Consider the following 15,804-nt stretch of genomic DNA (forward strand, 5'->3'; position numbering starts at 1 on the left):
GATTAGCGGTTCCTGGGTATGACTAACTTATTTCAACACAATGAGCGCAACAGATCTTTGGATTCATTGTGTTAGGACCACGCTGCCTCCATTCACATCTTCACTCTTCCACTCACTGCTTTCATGACAGTGGCAAGTTACTTATCCTTTTGTGCCTCAGTTTCTTTTTTAATAAAATGATGATAAAAATAATAATATTGGCTTGTCAGGAATGTTGTGAAGAGTGAGTTTATGTAAGTAAAGTGCAGAGAAAAGTGCACTTCACATATCATATAAAGCACTATTTAGATATTGGCTGCTTAATTTCACTATCCCATTACATATACTACTCTGGAAATGTCAGGCCTGCATGCTAATACCCTGAAACTGGTACACTCTGCAGGGTGCTATTTAAGACTGTCCTAAGACCTTACAAAAGGAAAAGGATCCTTTCTTAAGGTTCCGGTGTGACTCAAGATATTTTGGATTCTGCTGATCATATCTGCAGATCATTTATCATTGAACATTATTTTAACAAATATTTAATATTTGTTATTTAATAAACAAAACTCTCTTTTCTTCCCCATCAAATTTGTGGTGGGGTTATATCTTGCTGAAGGGTATACATTTTGTCACGATAGGGATCCTTATATCCTGAGTCTTACAGTGGCACCAAGAGGAGTGTTTTGGTGACTCTGGCCCCTACAGTCCCAGGCACTACAGACTCATCATTTTGCGAGTTTATCTACGTGCTCTTGAATGGATTTCTATTTTGGGTCTATTGAATATTTTGAGAGTTAAAAATTAATCTGCAGCATATTTTTTCCGTGTAATCTGTAACACGATATATGTAAATTAATAAATAAAAGCCCTCAACTACTTCTGAGGAGTACTTGAGATATTTCCTAATTAGGAAACTGAGCATCTTTGTCCCACCCAGCTGTACTCTTGATTTCTGATGAATTAATAATTTTAGACTTTCTCTCATGTTAGTTATTTGATATCATTTTGAGATAACTAGAAGAGTCAATTCTATTACTAGAATAAGTAAACTCCAAACTTTCCTTGATTTTTGTGAAATTTTCTAAAGTATCATCAACATTAACATACTGTTTCCATGTGAGTTTATAGGGAATATATCTGTCTTTTGTATTATGGCAAATTTATTTTTAATTGCTTACATCTCTATAGGTCTGTCATTGAAAGAGATATGTGCACTTATTGCCGAAAACCCTTGGGTGTAGAAACTAAAATGATTTTAGATGAATTACAAATTTGCTGCCATTCTACTTGCTTTAAGGTAAGGATGTGTTTATTTCACTTAACTAAATAAAAAATTGCATAATGACTGGAATAAAAATAATAATTTAATGTAATAAATGAGATGAAGCAAAAGCTTTCAGAAGCACTGTCAGTCACATTGATAGTACACTACTTAAATATTTCTGAGTTCTGCAGCCTAAACCTCAAAGGTTTGTAATTACTATCTTGGCTTTAGACTTACAGTTGATTACTGACACATTTATTCACTCTTACCCTAGAGATTTAAATCTGTGGGGAAAAAAACCCACTTGTTCTTTTTATAAAAGTTTTTGCAACACTTTACTAAATTATGCATTACAGAAAATATGTGATGAAATCAAAACAAGAAAATAAATTGTTGAGAAGAAAGTTAGCAGTTTCTTACCTTATGAAATTAGGACCAATGGGTTTAACAATAGGTGAATGTCAGTCTGCTTTTGAGAGCATAATTAGTTGTAATTAATTGTGGCTCAATAAATAATAATAAAGTTTTCATTAGTAGTCTAAAACTTCATAGTTTGTGCTTTCATAGGATGCTTCTTTGCATTCTCACCATAACATTGGGTGGATCGACATCATTGTTTTTGGTGTAACTGCATAAGCACTAAGTGGGAGTCTGAAGACCTGAGTTCTAGTTTTGCCTCTGCCTGTAACTGTGTCAGTGTGACTTTGGACAACCACCTAAATTACCTTGGCCTCAGTTTCCATAACTGTAAGATAAGGTGTTGACTAGACCAGTGGATCTCAATCCTGGTTGCATATTATAATCATCTGGGGAGATGAGGAAAAAAATAGAATGATTGGGACCAGCCCCAGTTAAATCATGAATCTTAGAAGCGATTATTGGGCATTGGTATTTTTAAAAAGCTCCTTGATTAATCTAATGTACAGTCAGTTGGAGAAACAATGGGTCAAATATATGGTTTCTTTCTAGTGCAACATTCTATGGTTGATACAAATGATCAAATCCAGTCAAATAATGCAATACTTTGTCAATTGATTGCTTCTATTTCTATTACTTTCAAACAGTGACACATAGCAATCAGAAATGTAGTAACTCATTTTGAGCAAAACATTTCGATTTTAGGGCATAATGTACAGAATTCTATATAAAGATATAATCTGCAGGTTTTATAGTTATGAGAACAAAGTTTTTTTAGTTATGAAATATGTTCAATTAAACAAAACTTAGTTTATAGCTTTTTAATTAAAATTACTATGCAGAAAAATTTAAAGCAAGAATATTCTCCTGATCATTGCCTTTAGTAAATAGAAATACTTTCATTTATTACATTTTAGATCATTTATTTCTATTTTCAGTGTAATTTCAATAAAATATTACTGAGAATAAAAACAAACATCTTCACTCTCTTAGAAAAATACTGCTTTTTCTATAGCCATAGCAATAGAGAGCCACATGAACTGGTTTAGACAAACCCAATTAATCAATGACAGTTTACTTCAATGAATTGGCTTCTGAAAGCCAACCAATCAGTGACAGCCTCATGCTTTGAAGTCAGCCAATCAGCAGTGGATAGGTCTGAAGCAGAGGTCAGCCCTTTCCTACCTCAAACCAGCACAACTCAAAATAAACTTTTTCCCAAACCCAGTCAGATCAGCAGTTTATTTCTTCTCTCCATTAGGTTGTGCCTGGACAGCGTAACTAGCTCTCCTTTAAGTTAGCAAACAATAAATGCACCTTTGTGTGTTTGTTTGAGATACTGAATGGTCATCTTGTCCTTGGCATAAACAATTTCTGGACATTTATATCTACTCCACTGTGAGTGAAGTAGAAAACTTCAGTGGTAGACATCCCTTAAAGGTGCCTCGATGGTAGAGAGATGATGTCTATTTCTCTAATAATCTAGACTTCATTTATAATGGAAATTTTATATATATATTTTTTCTTTAGTGTGAAATATGCAAGCGGCCTTTGGAAAATCTACAAGCGGGTGATAGTATTTGGATTTATAGACAGACAATACACTGTGAACCTTGCTACTCTAAGATTATGGGTAAGTGTTACACTCTGTAAGCATTTAACACTTTTGTTAACCTTAATGAGCATTTGGTATCACTTAAAATGATGTATTTTAATAAAGTAAAACATTTTATTAATTATATTTAGTTAATAATTCAGCTGCAGATATTTATACTATGGTAGTATTTTGTTTAATGGTGTGAAATCAGTCAACTTTTATATTGCCTTCTGGTATCAGATTCGATATAGATACAACTAAACCAAAAGGTCGTTCATTTTAGACAATTTTCCATTTTTTCCAAACATAAAAAGATATTCTCTACTCACATAATTGTTTAAATTGAAGTCCATATTCGTAAATGACATTTTATGCTTGCACTTGAATATTGTATAATTTTAAACTAAATTTGGTTATTGCATTAAATGCTTTTGAATATTACTTTTAAATTGAAAATTTAGTTAATTCTATGTAATTCTACAAAAATATAGCATTTAAGTTTTTTATCCATCTAAGATCAATGTTACTATAATTTGCACTCTTAATTAGCATACGCAATGTGAGAAAAGGATATTGAGGACCTGTGTTTTTAACTAACATTTTTTATAAGCTACGTATGAAAGGTTTAAAAGCTGATTTAAGAGATGTGCACATTGTACCATAAATTAGCAAAATTAAGTCCTGTGAAACTTGACTGGTTATTAAAAGCTACTATCCACATTTTACTTTTAGATTCAGTAGTAAGTAGATAAAATAACCAAAATGATATTGAGAAGATGGTCAACAGTACTATGTGAAAGGCACTTTTTCCTGCTGTCTTATTGGTATGATGAATGAAAAAGGAACACTTGGGACTCCTACGTGGGATCCAAAGTATGGAATTTAATGACAAATGTGTGATATTAATGAGCTACTGGGAGACTACATCTAGAAAATGCTCTGAAAAAATATCAGAAACCCACATTCCATCAGGCTGCAGAATCAATTACAAGAACATACCTAATTATATTCATACTTTGCCTTCTATGTTCTGCTTCCCCCAGAGAGCTCTCATACTCACTTTTCTTCCTGAATTAGTAATCTTATGATGATCTAATGTTATATCATGGGTCCTGACGTGCATGGTGGTAGCTCTAAAATTTTTATTCTCCCAGAGTTCATGATGTGGCTTAGTGGGTGTGATTACCAAAAGACTCAGAAGTTTTTGTGTCTTCCCCCCTATATGTACTCCATAGGCATTGCATGTTTTATAGTACATATAAGTTGTCAGGAGATGACTCTCAGACATCTCATAAATATGCATACCAGGCATCTGGTACATCATATACACAGTATGACCAAAAGCCATAGTGATTATTTCAGAAGTGGAAGGAAAAGTGGAATCCTTAATCTACCACTGCCCTTTGGGTGAATAATTGTCTGTAAATTTTTAATGATGAGCTTGTTTTTGTACGGAATTTGCATGTCTTTTTTCTTTTAATTTTCAGCAAAGTGGATTCCATAACTCTGGCACAAGGAAATCAAGATGAAAAGCACTCATTAAGGAATTAAAAGTTACAAGTTTTATCTTAATAATATGTAATCTAGAAAAGCTTTCACATTGAAGATCAACTCTTGTACAAAATTAATAATTCTGTTATTGCATAAGTAATCTAATTGTCTTCAATAAGGTCACACACATAAAAAGAGCCATCTGGTCTCTGGTTAGAGTTAGCAATAAAAAGTTCAAATGGTTCCAGATACCAATGTCAAAGGAATGATGCTTCTGATAGGCAGTGAGCATTACACTCCAGCCAGGTCCATCCCTGCTCCATATGTTGGCTGTGAGTGGTTTCTATTTAAACCAAGTTTCTCATTTCCTCACCTTTTATTCTCTAAGAATTCGGATTCATAGACATTGACATCCTGAAGAACTGTCAAGAAAGCAAGATATGTTTCCTTCCTCTGCAAAAGAAATACTAACAACACTTTTCTTATACACTTGGGCAGAAAGATGTTAACATAAAAAGTTTATAGACCTCAAAAATCACTAAACTTTCCAGATCTCTGTGCTACTATTTGTAACATAAGGGGCATTGGATAACATGATTTCTAAGGTTCCTTTTGCTTCCCAAATTCTCTGATTCTAAAGCAGGTTTTAGTTTGCTCTTTGGAAACATGTATGCATATGTGTTTATTAAGCCTATTGAACTAGGTAGGACATATAAACAATTTAACTTTAGTGTCATTGTTTAATCACAGACATAGTGTTTGAAAACTGTGTTTTAAAAACAGAAACAGATTGATGGGTAACAGGTAAAATCATATGACATGTATAGCTTACATGTAATTATTTGTTAAATTTTCTTTGTATGCATTTGAAAATCTGGGTATACATATAATCTATTAGAAGTAATGGTTATGGACTAAAAGGATATGTTCTTTAGCATGTTATATATACTCATATTACATAGCACCTATTTACAAAAGGCTTACAAAAATAAAATGAACTATCAGTTACATAGAATCTTTATGTGAAGTGTTTGTAAATATAATTCACCAACATTAATTTTGTCAATGATAGTGATCACAATCTATTATATTCTCTGTTGCACTGTTTAGCTTATTTTTAACTACTCAAGCTATATATTTTATTTTATTTTTATTTTTATTTTTTTGAGACGGAGTCTTGCTCTGTTGCCCAGGCTGGAGTGCAGTGGCCGGATCTCAGCTCACTGCAAGCTCTGCCTCCCGGGTTCAGGCCATTCTCCTGCCTCAGCCTCCCGAGTAGCTGGGACTACAGGCGCCCGCCGCCTCACCCGGCTAGTTTTTTGTATTTTTTAGTAGAGATGGGGTTTCACCGTTTTAGCCAGGATGGTCTCGATCTCCTGACCTTGTGATCCGCCCATCTCGGCCTCCCAAAGTGCTGGGATTACAGGCTTGAGCCACCGCGCCCGGCTATATATTTTATTTTTAAGAAACTTTTCTGAAGAAATTGAACATGTAATAATCATGTGAGGAACTAGTATTATTAACATTGGGAAATTGAACTTTTAAACCATTTTATGTGCATATAGCAACTGTTTCTAGAAAAAAGATGTATGGAACATGGAAGTAGGGGCAGAGTTCTAGAGAAGTTAAGGCAGTTGTGGAAAACTGTGATAAACTAGGGAGATTAAAAGATTATCATGTGTTTTCCAAATGTTAATACATTCAAAGAATTATTCTCCTGTGTAATAATTTCATGCCTCTGTTCCTCTTAAAGCCTGGTTCACAAAGTGTTAAACACAAAATGCTTATCAAAATACAGCAATGTAAAATTGTTGTCCAATGAAGAGGGAGCCAGGAAAAACAATTAATAATAATTTTATATTCATTAATTCATGCTTGATGAGAAGCAGTGGTAATTGAGCCACATGTTTTATTGTTCTTTTATTATATGCTATCAGAGTGATCAAAAGAAATAATTTTCTCAGAGTTGAAATTCACTGCAGAAAAGGATGGATGAAATGGTATCCCTCCCTTTCATCTAAAGTATATTAACATCTCAATGCTTTTGTAGTAATTAAAATCATCTGAATATCATTTAAAAAGTATAAAAACCTAAAAGGAACACATTTCTCATTTTCTATAGCTGTTTAATGGGCCCTCTCTCCTATAATAATGTATTAAATCAAACCAAAAGCTGTTGTAAAAATGGAATAGACATGAAATGGAGAGAGAAATGTTTCTGATTCATCAAGATCATTTCATTATGTCTGAGTTTATTTTCACTATAGAAGTGACAGATTCCCAAAACAACTTACAAGATCTCACATTTTTTGCAGGCTATTAATTATGTTATGACTGACACTTTTCCTGGGCACAATTGCCTAAATCTAAGGATACTAGGTCCTGAATTCTATCACCAATAAAAAGATGTCTCTAAAAGAGAATGAATAGCTTCATCATGACAATGTCCTTCTAAATAAGTCAAAGACATATAATAATCTCAGAAATAGTGTAATGTAAAATGATATTCTCTCTTTTAATAAGGCCAAGAAATAAGAATTTATTCAAGAAGTAATATGTATATCTTAATGGTTTGATTGCAATCACTCAACTTATTAGATATAAGTGATGAGATGGTCCAGCTATCACTATTGTGCATTCCCTGACTTGTTTACTATGACGGAAAATTGTGAGTGTTTGGAACATTCAGCTTGATAAAGAGCTCTACCAAAACAAGTGACTGTTGGGTCTACATCATGGCAAACTAACAAGGATGTTGATTTTTTTTTTTTTTTGTACTGCTGAATTTGCTGGTTATTTTGATACAATGTAAATAAATTGCTATTAAAGTTCCAACTATTCCCTAGTGCTCAACAGTTCCCAGAGCCACCTATAAATATGTGTATAACGTGGGCAAGCCATATTCCCTTTTGGACACATTCCCTACTGTTTAAACTATGGGGTTTAAAATATTGACTTTCGAATGTTTCCACCAACTCAACCATCACATGACTATGAATCTATTCCTGTTACTTACCCAGTTCTTAGATGATATCTTTTATTAGATGCATAAGAGTTGTTGAATATTTTGTATGTACTTTAGAATTGCATGTTGACTTTATCCCAACACAAGTTGAGGCACCATTTTGACCCTTATTTACTGGATCTTTGTCCTGCTTAGAAAGTGTGGCTTCTGGCTGGGCATGGCGGCTCATGCCTGTAATCCCAGCACTTTGGGAGGCCAAGGTGGGCGGATCACCTGAGGTTGGGAGTTTGAGACCAGCCTTACCAACATGGAGAAACCCTGTCTCTACTAAAAAAAATACAAAATTAGCAGGGGCGTGGTGGCGCACGCCTGTAATCCCAGCTACTTGGGAGGCTGAGTCAGGAGAATCGCTTGAACCTGGGAGGCAGAGGTTGTGGTGAGCCGAGATCGTGCCATTGCACTCCAACCTGGACGAAAAGAGCAAAACTCCATCTAAAAAAGAAAAACAAAGTATGCTTTCTGAGAGATTAATGAAATACTCAAATGCATGAGGTAGGTAGTGATTTCAATGTTTTCACTGTAAGAGAGGAAAGTGATCATCATCATTGCCTTGTAAATGCCTTCTGGAAAGGATCTTTGTATTCTCTTTGATACATTCTTCTCATTAATACATCTAAATGCCCAATTATTCTAGGTTCCTTGGAAAAAAATGCATGGTTTATCATCTATCATTGTTCATTCATTTATTCATTTGTTCTGTTATTCAATAACTTAAAAAAAGACCTACATTCTAGTTCCCAGGAATAACCCAAACAATCAAGGTTCCTGACCTCATGAAACTTACATTCTAAAGCCAGCAGGAGGTGGAGAAGGAGTTTGAAAGTCAGAAAACAAATTAACACAATAATTCTGAAATTGATAAGACTTATGAATGAGTAAAATACAGTGACTAGATGAAGGGGTAGTTTTAGAAATAAGGTGGTCAGGTGAGGAGGTAATATTTCAAATCATCTGGATGATGGGAAGGAATCAGCCTGGGAAAAAGCTATCCAGGAGAAGATGTCTTAGAATTGGCCCAAATCAGGCCATTTGTCTGGGCTAAACTGAACCTTGCTTCTTTAAACGTTATGAGATGGAAGTTCAAAGCTGCCAGGAGACAGAGACCAGTCAAAAGATTTGTAAGTTTCCTCTATTACATGGTTCCACAGGGAACCACATAAGAAAAAAAATCAGATATTACTCAGACTGCTTTCAATTCTCTGCCATGATGAGTTACCCAAATGCCTTCTGAGTCCTGGACTTTAGGCTGAAGTTGCTCACCTGGGCCCAGGCAGGCTCTGATGACTATTTTAAAGGTGAGATGAGTAAGATCTGAACCAACCTGCATCTTGAGGGAAAGTAATGGATCCTGTGTGACATTTCCTCTCCTCATCTAAGGCCCTAAGGATCATATCCCTTTCTGTTTTCCAAATAGAAACATTAAACAGTAAGGCAGCATCATTTCACGTTTAGGAGACTTCTCATAGGAATTTTATAAACCTGTGATTTTCCTTTGTTGCAATATGAATAATGCATCTGGAAGAAAGAAACTTTCGATCCTGGTATAACTTTCTTAACAGCTAAAATGAAGGAATTTTACATATTTTCCTAAGACAAAAGGAAAGATTGTGAGCTTTAGGGTTTCTTCAGCTCATAAAGACAAACCAAATTGAAAGTCTCCCACAAGAAAGTGTTTAGGCCCTATGTCCAGTGAAACTTCAGTGTGACTTAGAAAAGACTAAATACACAGAAAGACTGCCAGGAGGCTGGAAATAGGCTGGAATGGGCAGGAAGAGATGAGGCTGAAGAAGCAGGCAAGAGTCTGGTCATCATAAATTCATAATGGATCATTAAAGATATACATCATTAAGTGAATGTTGAAATTTGGTAGAATTCATGTATGCCTTTTAGATTTGTATCATTAAAATATTATTGAGTATGACTGATTTCACAAACAGGTTAAAATTATATTAAGACAAATTTAGTCAACTGATTTTTGACAAAGGCACAAAGGCAATTCAATGGAGAAAGAAATAGTCTTCAAAAATGGTGCTGGTGCTGGAAAAATGAATGCTCAAATGCAAAAACAACGTAAACAAACAACACCTACACACAGACCTTACACCTTTCACAAAGATTGACTCAAAGTGGATCATAGACTTAAATGTAAAATGCGAAATTATAAAACTTCTAGAATAATACAGGAGAAAAGCAACATGAGTTCTTAGATACATCACCAAAAGCATGCTCTATAAAAAATGGTTGTATATAAGTTGAACTTTGTTAAAATTAAAAACTTCTGCTCTGTGAAAGACATTGTTAAGAGAATAAAATATAAGCCATTGACTGGAAGAAATTATTTGCAAACACATATCTGATTAGAAACTTGTCCCTAGTATGTAAAAATAATTCTTAAAACTCAACATAAGGAAACAAAAAAAAAAAAACTTAGTTAAAAAAAATGGGCAGAAGACCTGAACAGACATCTCACCAAAGAAGATATACAGATGTCAAAAAAGCATATGAAAGATGCCCAGCAACATTTGTCACTAGGAAAACGCAAATTGAAACAAGGAGATACTACTATATGCCTATTAGAATGGCTAAAATCTAAAAACTGATAATATCAGTTGTTAGCAAGTACTCAGAGCAATAGGAACTCTCATATTCATCGTTATAGGAATGCAAAATTGTGTAGCCACTGCCGCAGTTTGGATGGTTGTTCCATCTAAATCTTGTGTTAAAATTTGATCCCCAGTGTTGGAGCTGGGGCCTAATGGGAGGTGTTTGGGTAATTGGGGAAAGTCCTTTATGAATGGCTTGGTGTCATCCTCACAGTAATAACTGTGTCTCACTCTATTAGTTCCCACAAGAGCTGCTTGTTAAAAAAAGCCTGGTGCCTCCTGCCTCTTTTTATTCCTTTCTCTCTTGCATTAGATCTTTCACACACTGGCTACTCTTCATCTATTACCATGAGTGAAAGCAGCCTGAGGCTTTCACCAGATGTCCGATCCTCCAGCCAGCAGAATTGCAAGCCAAATAAACCTTTTTTCTTTATTAACTATCCAGCCTCAGATATTTCTTTATGGCAACACAAATGGACTAAGATACCCACCTCAGACAGCAGTTTGGCAGTTTCTTATAAAGCTAAACATAGTCTTAAAATATGATCCAGCAATTGTGCTCCCAGGTTTTTACCCAAATGATCTGATAACTTATATCCATACAAAAACCGGTATATAGATATTTATAGCAATTTTATTTATAATCATAAACAACTGGAGGAAATCAAGTTGTCCTTCAATAAAGAAATAGCTCAACAAACTATGGTATATCTATACAATGGAATAATATTCAGCAAAGAAAAGGAATAAACTACTTAGTCTATAGAAACATGAATATATCTCAACTGCCTATTGCTAAGTGAATGAAGACTCCATACTGTATTATTTCATTTATATAAGTCTGAAAAAGACTCCATACTGTATGGTTTCATTTATATAACATTCTAGAAAAGGTAAAAACATAGAGACAGTAGACAGATCAATGATTGCCAGGGATTCAGGTAAAGTGTGTATGTGTTAGGGGTGGTGGTACAGATGGAGAGCTGAGTAAGTGAAGCACAGGGAGTTTCTTAGGGCAATAGAACTATTCTGTGTGATACTCTAATAATGAATATATGACACTATGCCTTTATCAAAACCCACAGAACTTTACAGTACAAAGAATGAACTCTAGTAGTAGGCAAATTAAAAATATCATTTAGGAGGCCAGGGGCAGGGGATTTCAACATGAAATGCAGAGTGTGACAAAAGAGTCTAATCGTATTACAAATGTATGATACAGTATCACTAAAGAGGAAAGGGGGAAAAGGTCTTGACCTACGTAACTTTGAAAATGAGTGAAGATTGTAAGACTAAATGCAAAAGCAACTGTATACAGACATTGTACTCTAGTTGTTAAAGTTCTTTCCCATGGGCATAAGGGTTAACAACTCTGAAACCACTATACATGTATCCTGGAATTGAACAATTAAGTAAATGGACAGCAGATTGTGGGAGCCAGGCTTTTCACTGTTGCAATTAATGGTTACAGATAAGCAAGCAAAGGAGGCTGGCTAGAATGATTCATGTGGCAATGAAAAAGAGTTGGAATTATCAGTATGAACTCATGATAGTTTAATACAGATGCAGATGGTTATATATAGAAACATTTGTAGGTATGTGTATATAAATATCTATATCAGTTACCATACATATATATTTTTTCTTGCTATCTCAGATGAGAATGCCTAGAAGCAATGAAACTCCAGTAGCAGTGAGCATACCTTGCATTCAGGTCTTGATTTCTCATACTATCTCCCATAGAAGGAACTGGCACTCTTTGGCGATATGACTGGTTCTTGGACTACAGCAGTATGTACATAAGATAAACCTGGAGCATCGTATAGTGCCAGAAAATAAGGAAGTGCTCAAACACACACATGCACACACAAAATGATGTGAATATGTTAAAGGGACATAGAGAAGTCAACTGAAAGCGCTCACAATGGCCAAACCTGGGAAAAATTTGAGCAACAAAATAAATTATGTAGTATTGAATTATAATCCAAAGTGTAAAATAAATATCCATGAGGCTGTGATGGTGTAAGTAAATAATGGAACAAATAACTAAATGGAGGAGAAGACAGAAATCTCCCATGTGAAGAATTCCAAATAATTTATCTAGCTATTCCATTCTTAAGGAGATGGAACATAACTCCACTCCTCAAGTATCAGCTGTGCATAGTGACTTCCTTCCAAAGAGCACAGTATGGAAAGAGGGGTGAAATGAGTAACTTTATGGTGGAGAAACCTGACAAACACTTCCTCAGCCAAGTGATCAAGATTAACATCAACAGTAATAAATTGTGTCACTGGCATGTACCCTCAATATGATGTGATAAAAGTGGCCCTATACCTCTGCAGTCTTCTTCCTTGAAATGCATAACTCCAGTCTAATCATGATATAAATATCCTTGAAACCCATAACTCAAGTCAAATCATGAGATAAACATCAGAAATATGTTAACTGAGGGCCCAGTACTCCTCAAAATTATTAAGGTTATGAAAAACAAGAAAGTCTGAGAAACCGTCACAACCAAGAAGAGGCTAAGGAGATATGACAACTAAATGTACTATGGTATCCTGAATGGGATCCTGGAATGGGAAAAAAAAAGACATTAGGTAAAAACTAAACAAATCTGAATAAAATATAGATTTGAGTTTATAATGGGTTTATTAATTATGACAGATGTACAATACTAATGTCGGATGTTAATAATACGGCGACCTGAGTGTGGGGTATACAGAACCTCTATACTATCTTCACAATTTTTTTTGTATGTCAAGAACTACTATAAAATACAGTTTTTAAAATAAATCAAGTTGAAAAATTACTACGAAAACCTCTATGCCATTTCACTATTGCTAGGCATGTAAACATTGTCAAATGTTAGCTATTGTATTAGTTAGAGTACAGGCTAAGCTTCTATAACAATGAGATTCAGAAAGACCGTGGCTCCAAACACATAGAAATTTATTTTTCTCCCCACATTACAGTCCAGAATTAGGTTGTGGTCCAGAGAAGGCAAGCAGCTCTGTTTCTAGGTCATCCAGGGATGCTGGTTCCTTCTGTCTTCTTGCTCCACCATCCCCTAGCAAGCTGCTTTTAATACCAGGTCAAAGCAGGTTCTCCAGCTTTGCTTCCCCTTTCCAGCATCCAGGCAAGGGGGAGTGGAGAGCAGCCATCTTCCTTTTTAAGGATGTGACACAAAAGTTGCACATGACTTCCACTCACATCTCATTTGACACACCTTGGGACACTTGACTAGGTGTAGTTGCACAAGAGAATGAAATGTAGTCTCTAGCTGTGAGTTTTCATTACATCGAAGGAGTTTCTATTATTAAAGGAAGAAAGCAGAATGAATATTGGAAATAAAGAGCAGCATCTATTAAAAAAAAAACTGTTTATAGAGTTGCTTGTTCAAGTACCCAAGTCCACCTTTCTTCCTACACACAGAACACTCCTCAAGGAGGACATCTCTAAATCCCATTCAATTACCCATCCAGCTAAGAGGCTAGGGATTCTGCTTGACCCCTAGTGCCCTCTGTCAGGTGCCGATATGACTTCTTCCAGTCCAGAGACCTACAGACTGAAATGTGAGTTATCTGTCCTCCCGGGCGTCCAATACATCACTGTGGAGTAAAGATAATCACAATGAGAACTCTCATTCAGAAAAGGGAAGGATGGAGATTAGCAGTCTGTGGTCTGTGTTAGCTAACAATTTTGCCAGCCAGTAATTATGAAAAGTTTCCTCTGGTATTAAGTTCCTGGGTTTGACCTGGTTCTGCTCTCTGGGAGGAACTCCCTTGCCCCCTTGCCTCCATGGTCGCACCTGAGGTGGACGTTGGAGAGTTTGGCCTCCTTGTGGCTGCGCAGCTTTTATGGCCTGCTTTCTACCTGTGTGGGTTTAGGGACAGAAAGGTTACTTCAGGGTGAGAGGAGGGAATGGCAAACTATCATAGCTTCTGTAAGTCTGGTTTATGTTTTATTTTTAAGCAGTACAATCTGCTCAAAAATGTAATAGACTTCTAATCTGTTTCTACTAGTCAGTTCCATATGAAGGCAACCTTAGCAAAGGCCTTAGGTGGTCATAGTTCTTCCATGTGCAGACTTTTCTCTTTTATTTACTGGCTTCCATGCTTGGCTCATCCCTCTCTCCCTCAATTGAATGATCTTTGCAGGTGAGTTGATTCCCACTGTTTGAGGAAAAGCACTAGATGGAAGTCCCTGCAAGAGTTTCTGAGAAACAGTGATATCTCTTGCTCTTTGTCATAAAGCTGCAGTTGGATTTCCCAGTGTATTAATCTATACTTGCACTGGCATAAAGAAATACCTGAGGCTGGGTAATTTATAAAGAAAAGAGGTTTGTCTCACAGTTCCATAGGCTATTCAGGAAGCATAATGCTTACATCTGCTCAGCTTCTGGGAAGGCCTCAGGAAACTTACAATTACGGAGGAAGGTAAGTAGGGAGCGAGGCAGCTCACATGGTGGGAGCAGGAGCAAGAAAGAGAAAGTGGGGAGGTACTACACACTTTTAAACAACCAGATCTCATGAGAACTCACTATCTTGAAGACAACACCAAGGGTGATGGTGCTAAATCATTCATGAGAAACTGCCCCCATGATCCAATCACCTCCCACCAGGCCCTACCTCCAACACTGGGAATTATATTTCAACATGAGATTTGGTGGGGGCACAGATCAAAACCATATAATCTAGCTTGGTTAAATCCTCAATCACTGGACTCCCAGTCTATCTATATCTATATCTATATCATCTATATCTATCTATATCTATATCTATATTTATATCTATCTATCTATCTATCTATTTATCTATATCTGACAGATAATAGATATACATGTTTTCAGGGTACATGTGATAATTTGATATATTCATATAACCTATAAAGATCAAATTAGGGTAATTGGGGTATTGATCATAAATATTTATCTTTTGTGTATGTGAGGAAAATTTGGATTATTCTCTTCTAGCTTTTTGAAATGTACAAAGACCGATTATTGTTAATTATAGTCACCCTACTGATCTATTAAACACCATTTCTTCTATCTAACTGTATATTTGTATCCATTAAACAACCTCTCTTCATCCTCCCCTTCTGCCCACCCTTTCCTGGCCTCTGGTAACCACCAATATACAATCTATCTTCATGAGAACCACTTTTTAAGCTCCCACTTATGAGTAAGAGCATGTGATATTTGTCTTTCCACGCTTGGCTTATTTCACTTAATATAATGACCTCCAGGTCTATTCATGTTGTTGCAAGTGACAAGATCTGATTCTTTTTTATATCTGAATAATATCATATATATATATATATAATTTTCATTATCCATTCATTCATTGATAGGCTTTTAGGCTGATTCTATATTTTGGCTATTTTGAATAGTGCTGCAGTAAACATGGTAGTGCAGATATCTCT

At 35.5% G+C, this 15,804-nt stretch overlaps 2 protein-coding genes across 16 annotated transcripts in view; one reads left to right on the forward strand and one right to left on the reverse strand.

Moving 5' to 3' along the window:
- Positions 1 to 5,766, forward strand: part of SCEL (sciellin) — a 110,415-nt gene extending 104,649 nt beyond the window's left edge. For all 15 annotated transcript variants that reach the window (XM_050766451.1, XM_050766452.1, XM_050766455.1 and 12 more), the window contains 3 exons: positions 1,171 to 1,279; positions 3,194 to 3,296; positions 4,748 to 5,766. In XM_050766451.1, coding sequence (XP_050622408.1) covers positions 1,171 to 1,279; positions 3,194 to 3,296; positions 4,748 to 4,764 — 229 coding nt within the window. In that variant the 3' untranslated portion in view covers positions 4,765 to 5,766. The remainder of the gene's footprint in view (positions 1 to 1,170; positions 1,280 to 3,193; positions 3,297 to 4,747) is intronic.
- Positions 1 to 15,804, reverse strand: part of MYCBP2 (MYC binding protein 2) — a 1,055,480-nt gene that overhangs the window by 604,296 nt on the left and 435,380 nt on the right. The gene's annotated exons all lie outside the window — the stretch shown is intronic.

The sequence above is a fragment of the Macaca thibetana genome, chromosome 17 (genome assembly GCF_024542745.1).
Source record: "Macaca thibetana thibetana isolate TM-01 chromosome 17, ASM2454274v1, whole genome shotgun sequence".
Taxonomy (NCBI): domain Eukaryota; kingdom Metazoa; phylum Chordata; class Mammalia; order Primates; family Cercopithecidae; genus Macaca; species Macaca thibetana.